This window comes from Myotis lucifugus, unplaced genomic scaffold (assembly GCF_000147115.1).
Source record: "Myotis lucifugus unplaced genomic scaffold, Myoluc2.0 scaffold_111, whole genome shotgun sequence".
Classification (NCBI taxonomy): Eukaryota; Metazoa; Chordata; class Mammalia; order Chiroptera; family Vespertilionidae; genus Myotis; species Myotis lucifugus.
The window spans coordinates 3,569,861-3,586,737 of NW_005871159.1; the positions used below are offsets into that span (position 1 = coordinate 3,569,861).

General features: G+C 43.6%; 2 protein-coding genes across 3 annotated transcripts in view; one reads left to right on the top strand and one right to left on the bottom strand.

Moving 5' to 3' along the window:
* The window catches only part of ICK (intestinal cell kinase), a 52,443-nt gene extending 50,554 nt beyond the window's left edge, over window positions 1-1,889 (bottom strand). Inside the window, exon 1 of the mRNA XM_006093257.3 lies at window positions 1,652-1,889. The gene's annotated coding sequence lies outside the window, so the exon portion shown is untranslated. The remainder of the gene's footprint in view (window positions 1-1,651) is intronic.
* Window positions 1,890-6,080: 4,191 nt separating this feature from the next.
* Window positions 6,081-16,877, top strand: part of FBXO9 (F-box protein 9) — a 32,425-nt gene continuing 21,628 nt past the window's right edge. Inside the window, exons 1-3 of one of the 2 annotated variants that reach the window (XR_002830380.1) lie at window positions 6,081-6,467; window positions 9,391-9,474; window positions 12,371-12,526. Coding sequence is in view for 1 of the 2 variants with exons in the window: in XM_006093241.3 (XP_006093303.1) it covers window positions 6,465-6,467; window positions 9,391-9,474; window positions 12,371-12,526 (243 nt within the window). In the remaining variant the exon portion in view is untranslated. The remainder of the gene's footprint in view (window positions 6,468-9,390; window positions 9,475-12,370; window positions 12,527-16,877) is intronic. The other variant, XM_006093241.3, reaches the window with a different exon arrangement.

Here is a 16,877-nt window from a genome sequence, read left to right on the forward strand (position 1 = left end):
GCAGCAGTAAAAAGAAGGATCTCTACCCTTTTGCAGACAGCACGGAGGGATCTGAAGAGTATCATGCTAAGCAAAAATAAGCCAGTCAGAGAAAGACAAGTATCGCATGATCTCACTCATATGTGGAATCTAATGAACAAAATAAACTGATGAACATAAAAGATTCAGAGACATTTCAATGCAACAGACTGGCATATTTCAGAGGGAAGGTGGGTGGGGAAGAGATTACCCAATGAACGTATATGCATATATGCATAACCCATGGACAGACAATAGTGCCAGGAAGACTTGGAGAAGGGGTGGGAGAGGAGGAGTTTAGTGTGTGTGTAGGGCGGGGTGGGGGGGGGGGAGAAGGACATCTGTAAAACTTTCAACAATAAAGATAAATTTTAAAAAATCCCTCCATCATCTAAAATTAAATGGGTCTCACTTAGAAACATGACTGCCCACTCCTGCCCAGCCACCAGTTTTGACTTTGGAGATGGGGACAAAGCCAAGTGGAGAGGGGGAAATAAAAAATGGGCAGGTCACTGTTGAGGGCTGGACCTTAGGGAGAGGATATCCTTTTCCATAAAGAATCCCAGCACAGCTCTCATTTCTACACCCACTTCTTAGTGTTTTACAATGACTGGTCCTCAAATAGACAGGAAGGCCTTCAAGATTCTGTACCAAATCGTAGCGCTTTGTTCAGAAACTATTTCAAATGTGCATTTTTATGCATACATTAACTCCTAGCACAGCTAGGATATGGTTGAGACACAAATTCTTCTTAATTACTTATGCGTTGACTACACAAATTTAAAGCTTATCTTAATTGTATATCCAGCAATAGTACAATTCACTATTGGGGCACATCCAGGAAGTCTGCTCATTGGAAACGGTCAGAAATGAAAACCGTAGCTATCAAACTTCTATTGCTATAAAAAGTGGCCCAGGGCAAAATAAAAAAAACCCCCACAGCTGCCAATACCTTTGAAAAATCCAGCCCTGAATGCAAAACCCAAGGTGGTATCCTCTCAGCACAGTCAAGCTTTCGCAAAAGCAGATCTTTATTTAGTTGTAAGTGGAAACGAAGACTCTTTTCTGCGGAAGGATGCCTTAAACTACTTTTATATTTAAAAGTCAAAGCCCTCAATGCTAGTGACAAAGTCAAACTTTAGAAGGTGCATTGCAAAAGAAACTCCTGTTCTGGAAAATCCTTCAACCTCCCTCGCCTAACAGGTACTCCCATTGGTAAGAAAGAAATCAGAGCAGAAAGAAACCCCGTGAAAAATGGTTGCACACCAATGTGTGAGGATTCTTGCTCAGACCCCTTGCGGGACAGCCAAAGGCCTAGTCAGGAAAATTCCAGAGCAAGTCCTCCACCTCCTACTACAGGGGCTTCAAATCGGGCACGAATCTCTCCCCCTCTTAAACACTGGAAGGTAAACACCCATCGAAATCTTCCCGACTCCGAGGAAATGGGAGTTTTCATGCCTCCAGGGAAGGGAGAGACCACATGACCGCGCAGAGAAACTACAGCCCATTCACCGCTCCCTCCCGCCCCGATCACTCAAGAGGCCACGGGGCAGGGGTCCTTCCGCAGCTCCGGTGCATCACCCCGAGTGACAGGTCGCCCGGCAGAAGCCCCTCGATCCCTGACCCCACTTACTGGCGCGGCGAACACAGGCGGGGGCCCGCCCCTGCGGTGAGCACAGCTCCTCGGGCGAGTGGGGCGCAGCAGCCCCTCGGGAACTGAGAATGGGGGCGATCCCTGCTAGGACAGGCCGAGGCGTCCGTGCAGGGACGCCCAGGAGGACCGGCGAGTCGCACGGGCCGCGTGGCGCATGGCAGAGCAGCAGGAACCCGGCCGCTCTCCAGCCTCCAGCAGGAAAACAAACAAAAGGCAGGGAGGCTTCTAGCGAGGACGACGGGCCGCCTTCCCTGGGAAAAGTTACCCTGCAGCTCCCCTCGCTGGCCCTGCGCGTTCCTGCACCGCGAGCAGGGCGCCCGGGAGCGCAGAGCCGCGCTGCGCTCGGGTCCCCGCTGGGGGCCCGCCAGAGCCCGGGGCTCCCTGCGGCCAGCTGACCAGGAATGCGACCTCAGCTCCAAACGCACGCCGCCCTGCAGCTCGGCTGCACACGTATGGAGATGTAGGAATGGTGGCCGTGGATGCACATGCCGAGAACATTTCATTACAGGTCATCGTGAAAACATTCTTTCTGGTTTAAAAAAAAAAATCGTCGTTGAGGTTGCAAGACATGGTGAAGGAAATCAATGCCTCTGAATTGCACACGCAAAATGGTTAAGATGGCAATTGTGTTATATATTTTATGACCACAATGAAAATGTTTAAAATAAAGGCGCAACTGATGGCCTGTTGTATTCATTTGAACTGTAAGAGCAACTTTAGTCTGAAAGACTGAATTGTTACCCGGGTAGGAAACAGTTATCTTCTGTAACTGGTTACTATACAAAATTTAACACTTAACACTTTTTAAACACATTCACTTGTATTGTAGACATTACCTTAAATCATTCATATAAGGACTAGCTCTGAAGCGCTTTGAAAAAAGAAATTGCTTCAAGGTCCTCCATTTAAATTTACATAATTGCCCCAAGCCAATGGTTCTCAAACTGTAGTTGGAGGCATCAGATTCACCTGGAGGGTTTGTTAAAACAAGTTTGCTGGGCCCTATGCTCAGAATTCTGGTGCTGGTCAAGGGAACCACATTGCCCCAAGCAGCACTACTGTAATTCATAAAGCAGTAACCCCTTACACACTGGATCTGAGTTTAAATCCCCCAGCTCATCACTATATCAGCTTTCTCTCACTATTTTATTTTTGAATTCGAAGAACTGAAGACAGATCGTTGGTTTGTTTTGTTTTTCCTAAAGGAGCTGTACAAGAGTACTGATTCCCTCTCTCCTCTTGCTCCTATTAGAGAAACCTACAAGACAGTCAAGCTTTCTTAGACTTCCTGTCCTAAGTGGGAAAGCGTCATCAGGCTATCTGGCAAATGTATAATAACATTTATCTACGTTTGTGTTTACCTATGCAACACACAAACCACGTGGCAAATGAAAACGGAAAATCGTTATCAATGACATGACAAGGAAATAAGAGGGAGCCTAGCAAATTTTATGCTACTCTCATGAAAAAATGATTTTTAAAGTATCTAAAATGATCAATTTTAGTCAAATTCAGTTGTCCAAGAAAGTCTACCTAGCAAATAGAGGGACTATCTTGGTGTACCTTAACAAGTGTCCACTGGGCTAGTAAATGGCTTAGTCAGTAGTTCTAGTCTCCGGGAAAATTACAACCCGGTAGATATAATATGAGGCAGGACAGTAAGAAGCTAAGAAAATTTCTGGGCAAATGGAATGGGAAACTGAGACGAGAACAAGGCCAAACAATTTGAACAATTTACAGCTAGTGAATTGTAAGACTTTATCTTCCCTAACCAACCAAGGACACTTGAGAGCAAATGGTTTATACCTCCCCTCCCTAACCAGAGAATACATAGTTTAAATCACCCTGGTGGGGTAAAATAGAGAACAGAAACCCAATTATTGCCATATGTGCCAATATGGATAAAATCACCGGGGACATGAGAAGCGTCTCTTGGTTCTTTGTGACAGCGGCTTGCGTCCTGGGCTTTACACTGATTAGAGCCAGACAGACCTAAGAAAAAAGTAAAGCTGACCGAAGAATAATCCCAAATTCCTCTACATGCTCATTTTGATACATTAGCATATTAAAAATGCACCTGGAAAGCTGATGCATATTCTACTGAGGCCCTCCCCTAAGTTTCTCAACTGCAGAAAAAAGGTAAAAACCCTCAAGACAAAGACCCAATGCAGGATCGCTCTAGAACTTTTTACTTTCTTTCTCCTAAACTCTAAAGGTCTCCATGAGACTTATAACCAGAGAGCAGTGGGCAGTGGCAGCTTGTCCGGGCTTACCCCCTGAACCTGCCTCCAAGGCCGCCTTTTTCTCTGACTTTCCAGTGAGCTAAAAGCAGCCCTGCCTTGGCTCACTTCTTCCCTATGACGTTTCTAGGGAGTCGAAGCAGCCCCACCTAGGCTCTCTCCTGTTGCTTCTCTTACCCCAGTCCTTCCTTTGTTTCACTGTCCCCAGCTTTAATAAATGCACTCTCAAAATCACTGGACTTGTATTGTGAAATCTTTCCTGTACAAAGTCGAGAATCCACACACTACAGGTTGGACTGAGGTAGACCTACTCTGCCCAGTCTGGTGACAATAGAACCCTGTAAAGAGGTCTAATGGATACTGATCTAATATAGAAAGTTAGTAGCTATGAAACCTAAAAGCATTTTAATAAAACATATGCTAAATTTATCATTACAAATGCTAATTATTACTTTATTAATTTTCATTGTTTATTTGCTAGAAAAATAGAAATCATCTGTGCTAATTGACCAAGATATCTCAAATTAGCTCTCAACAGTTTAATGAAATAGAGTTCTTAAAATATTTCTATACCTTATTCTTCATTTGCAAAACTGATTCTTTGTATTCATGAGTCACATATAGTTTTCTTCTGTTATAAATTCTTACATCTAATCTTTCCCTCAGATTTAAATTTCAAAATCCTTTTAAAGAGATCATTGGGAAGAAAATCATCCTTTTTAATCCTCACCCAAGGATATTTTTTCCATTTATATTTAGAGAGAGTGGAAGGAAAGGGGAGAGACAGAGAGAAAAAACATCTGTGAGAGAGACTCATCAATTGCCCTGGACGGGAATCAGACCTGTGACCCTTGAGGCCACAGGCTGTCGCTCTATCCATTGAGCCAAACCAGCTAGGGCAGGAAAATCATCCTTAAAAGACCTAAGCATAAAGTCTCTTTTAAAAACTAAAAACCATTTAAACTTTGGTTCTCCATGAAACATGAAGGCACTTTTTATTGGTAGCTGATTTAGGGTGCAACTAAAAACACCCCTCCGAAGGGAGAATCCCATATTAAGACAGCAGTTGGGCTTCCATATTGTATGTAGCTCACCATTCTCTCCTCCCCATCCCTCTTTTTTGCCCTCTATGTTTCTGCCCCAGATTCTAAGATCTCCAGAATAAGATAAAGGATAAGAGATTTAAACTCTGTGAACTTGTTGAAAGTAGGGTCTTAGTACCTGTTACCTAATAGAAGCTAGAAACTTCTTAAATTTTTGCTGAGTGAAGAAGGTAAGAGGCTCTACGACTGTAGGTTTTCATAGAGCATGAAAAATTCCGTATTTAAAACAATGTCAAGTGTGTGAAAATAAAACTGTATATCGCCTGATAAGAATGCCTGTGGGAGTGAAATGGAGTGTTTGGTCTTTAAGAGGTGGGGCGAGTATCCTGTGCAAGTTCCAGAGCTCAGCGCGGAACTGCGACTACAAATCCCAGAGTCTCCCGGGCGCCGTCTGGGCAGGACTTGCTAGTCCTTCCCCCGTTGCATGATGGGATCTGTAGTGAGACCTTCCTTGGCTGTGGCTGAGGTTACATCCCCCTGCCGCTCTCCTAAACCCATCTTTTTCTCAACCTCCAGACCCGTGCTTTAAAAAGTTAAATGGTTACAATAGCCTGTGATGTAGCGGGTTTCACAGTTTCCCTGCATTCCTGGCGTGGCACTCCAGACAGAGTCGCCGCGGGACAGCCCCGAGCGCTAATTCGATGTTCATTAGGGTTACTTGCCATAGGGTCTCAAGCCTTAAGGAGTTACATATTTTTAAAGATTTAAATTTTTATTGTTTAAAGTATTACATATGTCCCCTTTCCCCCCCATTGACCCCTTCTAGCACACTCCCGCACCCCCGCCCCAGGCCCTCACCACCCTATTGTCAGTATCCATGGGTTATATGCATAATGCATACACGTTCTTTGGTTGATCTCTACCCACCCACCCTTTGAGTTACATTTTTGAGATAATGGTTTTTCAAGTTTGCATAAATGTTCACTGAGCCCAATAAGTGGGTTCGGCCTCTCGCCTAGTTTTGGCCTCGCGCACACAGTAGGCCCACGCCCCCTGGTCCTCCACTAGGCGGCACGCGCCGCGGGTCGGGCCGAGCCGAGCCGCCCACGCAGGCGGCCGGGCCACCGCGCATGCTCGGCGCGGCGGCACAGCTTTCTGCAGCGGAGGGGTTAGCTCTGCGGCGGCGTGTGGGGTCTTCAGCAGGGCGTACGCTCCGGTTCTCGCACAGTCTCCGGCCTCCGCTAGCGACGGGTGTCTCTCCGCTCCTCGCGTCCCCGGCCGCCGCCCCAGCGCGCCCCGATCTGGCCCCCGATCCCGCGAAGATGGCTGCCGTACGCCGGGCCCGCAGTTACCGCCGCTGCCTGGTGCGCTACTCCGACCGAGAACTCTGCTAAGCCCCCTGCAGTAGACAGGCAGGAGTAGACACCCGGACACCCAGCACACCTCCTCGGGGGACGGTGCCGAGGGGGCGCGGAGAGCCCCCCGACCGCGGCCGGCCGGCCCGCCAGCATGGTAACCTGAGGAGGGGGTCGGGGGGTCCTGCGAGGCGGGAGTGCGGTGTGCCGGAGGGGGTGCGGTGTGCCAAGGGGGTGCGGTGTGCCGAGGGGCCAGGCCAGCGGGGAGGAACCCTGAGGGGACTGGGTGGGGTGGGAGCTGCAAGGCCGCTAGCCATGATAGGATCTCTGACCCGAGCGAGGAGTGGAGGGGTGCCAGACCTGACCCCCACCCCCCCACACCCCGGGCTTTCTTCCTGCTGAACCCTCAGCCGGGGTCCATGTGAGGAGAGTGGGTTTGCAGGACGGCGGAGAAAAATGCCTCCTGTCGGCTCGCTGAGGACCCTGAACCAGCCTCGCTCCTCTCTAGGGATTTTATCCGAAGCATTGAGCAAAGATTGAGCTGAGCCGTCGCCGCCTCTGGGTCCGGAGGGCGCCCTGGCCAACCGGGGCACTTGTTGATCGCTCCCCCTCTGCAAAGCCGTGCCCACGGGGAGGCCTGGGCTCCGGGCGCCCCGTGACGCGGCAGTGCCCTGGATGGGATGCTGGCAGGCGGGCCAGGCGGCGTGGGCTTGGAAGGATTTTGTCTCGCCTCTCAGCAGCGAGGGCCTGAGAAGCGGCCGCGCGGTGCACGTGGAGAGGCTGAGCTAAGCTCCAGAAACGGACAACGCAAATTCCGTAGGACTATTTCAGGCCGGACTAGGACGCCTCTGCCCTCGGCTGCCTGGCTTTGGCTTGAAATCATTGTCCGTCCGAGAAACTGATCTCTAGGGTTGCAGGACTCAAGAGTGAAATGATGCCAAACGAATTAGCGTACAGTAGACACTCAAATATTTATTGTGAATAAACGAGTGGCCGAGTGAATTGATTTTATTAATCTGGATAGGGAAAGCAGTAACGGACTATGCTCCTAAACTTTCAGAATTGGTTCTCTGACCAGGATTAAGCACTTAACTTTTTACATTTCATTAATCGCACGTGTGAAACAGAGGCGTTAAATGATGAAGACACGGGCTACTCAAGTGAAAGGTGAAATTTAGGTCACACTCAATTAGGAAAAACTAAGTGAAAATCTCTGGGTGACAGCTGAGGACCTGCTTCTTTCAAGTGGTATTTGAATTGAAAAATGTCGTAAAACCCAAATTGATAGTTTCTCATTTTTGCCACACTGTCAAAATCAAGGTAATAATGGATTAAAACTCTATGATAACACAGGAGCTCAGGGAAGAAGAAAGGTGCCATCTGTATTATAGGTTTCCTGTTTCCTCATTCTTGAGAAATGCATTATCTATCCACATGGCATTTCATTTGTTAATTCAACCGATTTTTTTTGAGCACCTGTTATCAGCCTGGCATAGTGCTAGACCCTGGTACAATACCAAACCAATATAACCAAAACTGTAAGGTGATTTGTGGTAAACTTAATCATAGAATGTCACCACAAGGGGCAAGTCTTAAGTGTCGTGATACAAGCACAAGTGTAATGAAAAGAGGCAATTAAAAGGATCAGCAAATGCCCTCCACTGGGATGATCCCTGAGCTGAATCTTGAAGGATGAGTAGCCAAGTGAGGAAGGAGGCATAGTCATTCCAGCCATCATTCAAGCCGCATACCCAGGAGCAGGGATCTGGAGAGAGCAGGGGAAGTGTTGAAGTCAGTTTAGTATGACCACTAGGCACGAGTTAGAGAAAGCTGTTCCCTGGGTACCCTAGGGCACCCCAATTCCCTTGTAATGAGCTGTACTTAGAGTTTACAATAATAAAGCAGACTCTTATTTGAGAAGAAATACATTTCTCAATGGTATCTATAAATTCAAAGTTCTTTCTTGTGTATTTTCCTATTAGTGATGTTCTTAGTACGGAAAGCTCCCAGCTTAAGACTCAGAAGAAGTGTATTGCTCAAATTTTCCAGTTTCTGGAAATTCGTCTGAGTTTTGGCCTCTTTTATTTATTTCTTTGCTGATTTAGCTTTTACGGTGTGCCAAGCACTTTATCATATACTAACTGGTTCAAGTCTTAAAGGCACCTCTGCTTGAAGTCTGGTTCGCAGAGATAAGATAGGAAGCTAGGCTTATTTATGTTGCACTACAAAGTTGTTCAAGTATGTAACTAGTTACCGTACTCCAAGATATGTGCTAATACAAACATTTTTTCCCCCTGGAAGCAAATTACAACTAAAATTGGCAGTTGTAAAATTTAACATCTTTGGAATGAGTAAAATTAAATCGGTTTTATTATTTTTTCTAACTAACCTTCAAGGTCATTTCCCTGATTGCCACATTTCTCTATAGGACTGACCACAATAAGTGTTAAGCAAGTCCCATTTGCTAATAAGTCTATTACTTAACAGACTGAACCTAGGCAACATTTCATCTTCACTGGAAGGTAGGGTTCAGTTTAATTTAGCAAACATTTATTGAGAACAAAAGGATAAAATGAAAGCAATTGATCTGAGACTTCTGTTAAAGCTCCAAACCATGCACAGTCCTGCTTTATTCCATTTTAAATTAATCTGATATATAAAAATCTGGATTTATAAACTAGAAGGGGCTTCTTTACAAAAAACATTTCACTATTACAGGTCTTTGGTTTAGGAGCTTTCCTAGTGCATTTAAAACATGAAGCAGAAAAAAGTCATATTCACACATTAATAAGATGCCAGTGTGTAAAAGAAGGAACATGTATATATGGATTATGTACATCATCTTTTACGTGATCCGTGTAACAAAACTATTTGCTGAACTCTATACCACAACTGAATGTTATTTTCCAAAGCATAGTTGTTCTTTTTAACCACCTACCAAAACATTTAAAACTAGAGCCTGTGAGGAAAGTATCTAGAGAAAAGCAACTTTATATTTCATTGGGCAAGTAGCTAAGATAGGTGTAGATTTCAAAGAGAAACTGATGTTGATTATTTGTTTCCCTCCTTCCCCTCTTCAGGCAGAAGCTGAGGAAGATTGTCATTCTGATATGATCAGAACAGATGATGATGAAAACGAAAGCCCTGCGGAAACAGATCTGCAGGCATGTTTCTTCAGTATATATTTAATTCTTATTCCATTGCTTTCCAAACATAAACAGCAATTGGTCATAATTGTGAAGATCTATAGGTTGCTTTGCATTGGATTTAACTGTATTTTCATACTGGTTTATAGAATGCTTAAATTATAACTATGTTAAGATTTCTTTTTTTTCTGTAAAAAGATGTATCAGTAATTGCTGCTGTGTAGTTCAGTATCTGGGTTTAAAGTATGCAAACCTGGGCTTAAGGCATGACTCAAAACCCATCACCTCAAAGAAGAAGATTGACAGATTTGACCACCTAACATTTTTAAACCTAAATATAGCAAAAGACATCTTAAATCTGTCAAAAGAGAAATAATCAACTGTAAAAACTATTTACCACATATGGGCAGAGGATTGATAGCCTCAGTATATAGGGTATCTTATAAATCAGCAAAAGGAACACAAGGTAGAAATATACGAATGGACAACTAATGGAAAAAATAATATAAATGGCTATTAAACATTTGAAAAGATAACTAGCCTCTAATAATTGAAAAAATACAAATTAAATCTACACTTAGTTTTTTTAAAATGATCAAATTGGTGGTGAATAATGCCCATTGCCATCCAGGCTATGAGAACACTGATGCCGTGAACATGAAAGTGTAATTGCTACAACTTTTTTGGAAGGCAGTAACAATATGGGTCAAAATGAGAAACATACGTTGCCTTTGAACCAGCAGTTCTGCTTCCAGGAAATTAATCCTAAAGAATCATGGAGAAAGCAAGTAAATATACATGTACAGAAATGTTTATTGTAGCATTGTTTATGTGGAAAAATGGAATACAACCTAAGTGTCTGTCACTTGTGTTAAGTAATGATGCATCCATACAGTGAAATACACAGCAGCCATTTAAAAGAATGGGGTAAATCTTTGTGCATTGAAATAGAAAAATATTCATTGTAATTTGTTAAGTGCATCTTACTGAATTCTTCAGCTTTATAATATTCATTTGGAATGCATCATCTAGTAGATATTAAGAGTGCTGCTAAAGATTCTTGAGGTTAGAGGTATACATGTTAGATGTAGGAAGGTGGGATCCGAAGGTCAATGGGGAAAAAAAGGAGACATATGTACAACTATTTGTAATACTTTAAACAATAAGAAAAAAAAGAAATACATTTTCATGTCAAAAAAAAAAAAAAAAAGCAGTGTACAGAATGGAGAGAAAAAAAATTTTAGAAACATATATATAATTTTTAAAAAGCCAGGACTAGTACACAATCCTACTGGCAATGGCCTTCTCTGGGAGGAAGAGCATCTTGGGTTGGGTTCCCTAGAAAGCAAACTTGGAGATGGAGAGTACCACGTAGGAGGCATTTAAAGCAGTACTCTTGGGATCAACACTGTTTGGTCACCTCGAAGGGAGAGAGGGAAGCCAGAGTTGGGGGGAGTTGAGCTGCTGTGCAGTCTTAATGGATCACCTTCGTTATTCCTGTGGAAGTTCTGAGGATGGAAGAACCTTTGAGAGGCAGGCTTTTTCAGTCACTGATTACTTTCATCGATGTATCATTGGGTAGGAATCACCTGGGAAGGGAGTGTGATCTTGCTGAGGCAATACCCCAAAAGGGCTAACAGCTGAGGGAATCCCAGCAGTTGGGGGATGTGGCAGCACAGCACCACACAGGGGACTTCACTTATCCTGTATTTGAAAAAGATTAATGATATGTACTAGAAAAAATATTTTCTTATTAAAAAAGAGAAGGGTTGTTAACGGATAACATTGGGTTTGTGTACAGAAATTTTAGGAGCACTCAACATCTGCTAGGTGGTGTATTCCAAGGAAACAAATGTTTGAAAGCATCTAAGTTGAGTGCCTAAGTGATGGTGTATATTTTTTATTCTAATTAAAACTTGTTTTTCCCATGCCATTAGATATTTCTGTGTAGACAATCTTATTTTAGGCAAATTTTCATTATATCTTTCAAGTTTTAAGCAGAAAATTATTTTAGAATAGGCGTTTATTGGTATTAACTTAGTAATTTAAAAGAGTGTTTTCTGATTTTAGAGAAAAAATATATATATACACACACATACATACATACATACATACTAGAGGCCCAGTGCACGAATTCGTGTACCTTGAAAGGAACTGTGAGCTGCGAGGCTGCAGTGGGCACAGGGGCAGGTCTCAGCCCATCCTCCCTGCCCCCGCCTGGCCCCTCCCACTTGGCCCCTGGTCCCTTGTCTGCCGGCAGCCCCGCTTCTACTGCTGCCGCTCCCACATGCTGACGGCACTGGCCTCGCTTGCACCTGCTAACAGCATGGAGCAATTGGGGCCAGCGCCAGCATTGGGTGCAAGTGGGCTGGTGCTGTCAGTGGGTGCAAGTGGCAGCTGCTGCCCTGATTGCCCCTCAGGAACAGGGAGAGGTGGAGAAGCCCTCAGGGAGATTGGGGCTGGCAGCTGCTGCTCACACCCGCTGACGGCTCCGGCGCTGGCTGCAGGTACAAGTGGGGTTGGAGCTGTCAGTGGGTGCGAGCAGCGGCTCAGGCAGTGGGTGCGAGCAGCGGCTCTGGTGCTGGCTGCGGGTGCGAGAGCAAAGAATTTTCAGTAACCGCAAGAGCAAAGAATTTTCAGTAACCACCAGAGGCTCACCCGATGACAGCAACCAGTGCCCCACCTTGGTCTGGAGCCCTCCTCACCTGCTCCACCATCCTGCTGCAGCCAACGCCTGCCATTTTCCTTGTGCACTCCCTGTTCCCCCATTTGGTCTATTTGCAAATTAGGGTTTTATATAGATAGATCGATAGATAGATAGATAGATAAGATAGATAGATATGACCTATTGACAAATTGTTCCCATGTTGAGCTACTCTTTCTAGAGGAGTCCTAAAATAATTTTTTCTTCTAGGCACAACTCCAGATGTTCAGAGCTCAGTGGATGTTTGAACTTGCCCCAGGCGTAGGCTCTAGCAATTTAGAAACTCGATCTTGCAGAACAGCAAGAGGCTCTTTTCTGAAAGCAGCAGACACCAAAGGAAAGCAAGAACTGGCAAAAGAAGAAAAGTTAAGTATTATGGACATCGTACTTGAAAAATACTTGTCAGTATACCAGTTTATCCATCCCTCACTTCTCGGTACTTTGGGTGATATCACTACTCCTTATGGGCTTCTCTCCTGCAGGTGCACTATCTTCATGGACCTGACTTTGATAATTTATTGATCTCTGAGATTCACTTGGTCTCTTAGAGGTTGATGCCTCTGAATTTATTACAGAAGGGCAAAAAAATTATTCAAATGTTAACACTTTTTCAAAGGTCTTAATGCAATATTTTGTTATATTTTGAATTGAACAAATTTATAATGATGTATTAATCACATCCTTATTCTGGAAAATTTTCAAAGTGCTCCCACTGAAAAAATTTTGGATGCTGTCTGATTGTTTACTTCTTTCCTATTACTTATTCACATGAAGTGGGCACAGCACCCCATCTTTTCATTATTCTCCTGTACCACAGAAGCTGCCATCTTTATACCATCAGATCCAAGTTTTTATTTACAAATAATTTGCCATTAAATAATTGACATTACCATGATAACTAAAAACTTCCATGTTCATTTTGTTTTAATTTTTATGTTTTTATTAAATTGATTGGGGTGATATTGGTCAACATGTTATATAGGTTTCAGGAGTGGGCTTCTATGTTACAAGATCTATATATTGCACCATGTGCCCACCACCCAAAGTCAAATATTTTCCTGTCACCATATATTAGGACCCTTGTTTTAATTTTAAAATAATTACAGATTCACAGGTACAGGGAAGTTTTCTGGATTCTTTTCTCATTCTCCCTTGATAGTGATGTCTTACATAGCTATAATACTAGGAAATATACATTGGTACAATGCATGGGGCTTATTCAGATTTCCTAGATTTAGAAGCACTTTGTGTGTGTATGTAAATAGTTCTGTGCAATTTTATTAATGTGAAGCTTCATGTAACCACCACCACAATCAAGGTACAGAATCATCTTGTCACCACAAGGCTCCCTCTTGCTATACCTTTACAGTTACACTCTCTCGTCTCTCCCTCCTCCCCAGCCATTCCTAACTACTGACAACAACTGATCTATTCTCCATTTCTATAATTTTAATATTTTAAAATTTGAATAAATTTTATTTTATTGTTGAGAGTATTACAAATGTCCCTCGTTTTCCCCCTTTATCCCCCCCCATCCATCTCCCACCCCATCCTGGGCCTTCACCTGTCTATTGTCTGTGTCCATGGACTATGACTAATTTGTACTTCTAAATCCCTTATCCTTTTTCATCCATCCCTCTAACATTCCTCCCATCACAATGTTGTCTGTGTCTGTGAGTCTGTTTCTGTTCTGCTTGTTCATTTATTTTGATTTTTTAGAATCAATTGTAAATAGATATGTATTTGTCACCATTTCATTGTTCATATTTTTTATCTTCTTCTTCTTAAAGAAGACCCTATAACATTTCATGTAATACTGCTTTGGTGGTGATGTAATACTGGTTTCCTATAGCTTTTTATTGTCTGTGAAGCTCTTTATCTGACAATTCTCAATGATAGCTTTGCTGGGTAGAGTAATCTTGGTTATAGGTCCTTGCTTTTCATCACTTTGAATATTTCTTGCTACTCCCTTCTGGCCTGCAAAGTTTCTATTGAGAAATCAGCTGACAGTCATATGGGTGCTTCCTTATAGGTAACTAACTGCTTTTCTTTTACTGCTTTTAAGATTCTCTCTTTGTCTTTAATCTTTGGCATTTTAATTATGATGTGCCTTGGTGTTGGGCCTCTTTGGGTTCATCTTGTTTGGGTCTCTCTGTGCTTCCTGGACTTATATGTTTATTTCTTTCACCAGGTAAGGAAAGTTTTTTGTCATCATTTTTTCAAGTAGGTTTTCAATTTCTTGCTCTCTTTCTTCTCCTTCCAGCACCCCCATGAAACAAATGTTGGTACACTTAAAGTTGTCCAAGGGGCTTCTTACATTATCGTCATATTTTTGGATTCTTTTTTTCTTTCTGACCTTCAGATTGGGTGTTTTTTGCTTTCTTATATTCCAAATTCTTGATTTGATTCTCAGCGTCCTCTACTCTACTGTTGAATCCCTGTAAATTATTCTTTATTTCAGTAGTGTATCCTTCATTTCTGACTGGTCCCTTTTTTATGTTGTTGATGTTCTCACTAAGGTCCTTGAAGTTCTCACTAAAAGTTTCTTGAGGATCTTTATAACCATTGTTTTGAACTCTGTATCTGGTAGTTTCCTTGCTTCTATTTTATTTAGTTATTTTTCTGGAGATTTCCTCTGTTCTTTCATTTGTGGCATGTTTCTTTGTCTCCACATTTTGGCTGCTTTCCTGTGTCTATTTCTATGTATTAGATAGATTAGCTGTGTCTCCAGGACTTGGTAGAGTGAACTTGTGTATGTAGATGTCCTGTAGGGCCCAGTGGCTCAGCCTCCCCAGTCACCTGAGCTGAGCGCTCCAGGTATGCCCTTGTGTGAGCTGTGCACTGTCCTATTGTAGTTGAACATTGATTGATGTAGGTGTCACTGGGAGGGATTGATCCCCAAGCCAATCAGTTGCAAGGATCAGCTGCAACTACAGCAGAAGAGCAGCTATGCAGGAGCCAACCCTATGGAGCCCTGGACTTGCTTCAGTGGGGCTTTGGTGCTCACCGAGTCTGCCCCTTGAGTGTGTCACTTGTGGAGGTGGTAGAGTTGTAATCCAGAGTAGTCAAAACTGGCCTCCTGGGAGGTGCAAAGTCAGTCACTCCCTGTGCCCTGCCTGTGGCTACCCAGCATGTACTACAAAGCAATCTACAGATGGCTTCTACTTGTATTGGGCTTGGAGGTGTTCCAGAGAGGCTGAGCTGTGAACCAAGGTGGTCTGCCACTAGTGCCAAGCCTGGGGTCACTTACTGAGAGGTACGGGGCATGCTGAGACCAGCTGCTGCTTGTTTGAGAGATTTTAGGAAAGTCTGAAGCATGAAGCCAATTGTATGGAAAAGGCACTGCAAATGGCTTGGTTGAGCCTGCAAGTAAGGAGGGGTGGGGTTTCAAGGAATCACCAGGGCAGGGCAAAAAGTGTGAGCCAGGTTGATGGAGATTTAGGTATGGCACTGGCCTGTCGCCCTGTGGCGGAGAGATCTCAGCAAAGGAGCAATGGCCTCTGCCAGCACTTCTGTCTGGGAGAAAGCTGCCTCTCCAGCTCTTGCCCTGATTCCACACAAGTTAATTCCTTCTTGAATGTCCCAGGTTCCTTTCAAGCTGCTGCTCTAGTGCTGGAGCTCAGAGGGAGTGAGTCCGTGCATGGGTTCTTTAAGAGGAGCTGCCTGAGGCAGCAGCCTCCATGTCACTCAGCCACAATCCCTTCTGGTTTTTACAGTCCGAAGTTACAGGGGCTTCTCTTCCCAGCACTGGAACCCTGGGCTGGGGGGCAGGGGGGGGGAGGGGGGAGGCTGGTGTGGGGTTGGGACCCTTCGCTCCTCAGGGAAACCTCCACAGCCAAGATATTCCTCCTGATTTTAAACTACCATACGTGGGAGTGGGACCAACCGGTTCACAATTCACCCCACATCTCCACCCCTCCTACCAGTCTTGATGTACTGCTTCAATCCCCTAGTTGTAGGACTTCGTTTCAGCTAGATTTCAGGTGGTTCTGAATGCTGATTGTTTTAGTTGTAATTTTGATGTGGTTGTCGAAGATGGCAAATACCATGTTTACACCATCATCTTGACTCGAAGCATATACTTTTAATATTAAAAAATACTATATAAATGGAACCATACACTTTTGAGATTGGCATAATTCCTTTAAGATCCATTGAAGTTGTGTGTATAAAAAGTTTGTTCCTTTTATTGCTCAGTAGTATTGCATGTTATGGATACCCAATTTCTTTAACTATCCACCAGTTGAAGGACATTTGGGTTGTTTCCAGTGTTTGGCTATTATGTATAGAGCTGCTGTGACTATTCACGAGCAGGTTTTGCATGAATATAAGTTTTCATTTTTTTGGCCTAAGAGTGTAATTTCTAGGTAAGTGCATCTTTGTTTAAAAGAAACTGCCATAGTCCCACAGGTGTGGCTTTGGCTGAGCATCATCCTGTGAACCTAGAGGTCACTGGTTCGATTCCTGGTCAGGACTTGATCCCCAGTAGGGGGCATGCGGGAGGCAGCTGATTGATGTTTCTCTCCCATGGATGTTTCTCTCTCTCTCTCCCTTTCCCTTCCTCTCTCTCTAAAATCAATTTAAATATATCTATCTCTATCTATCTATATCTATCTATCTATCTATCTATCTATCTATCTATCTATCTATCATCTATCTATCTATATATTAAAAGAAAAAAGAAACTGCCAAACTGTTTTACAGAGTGTTTGTACCA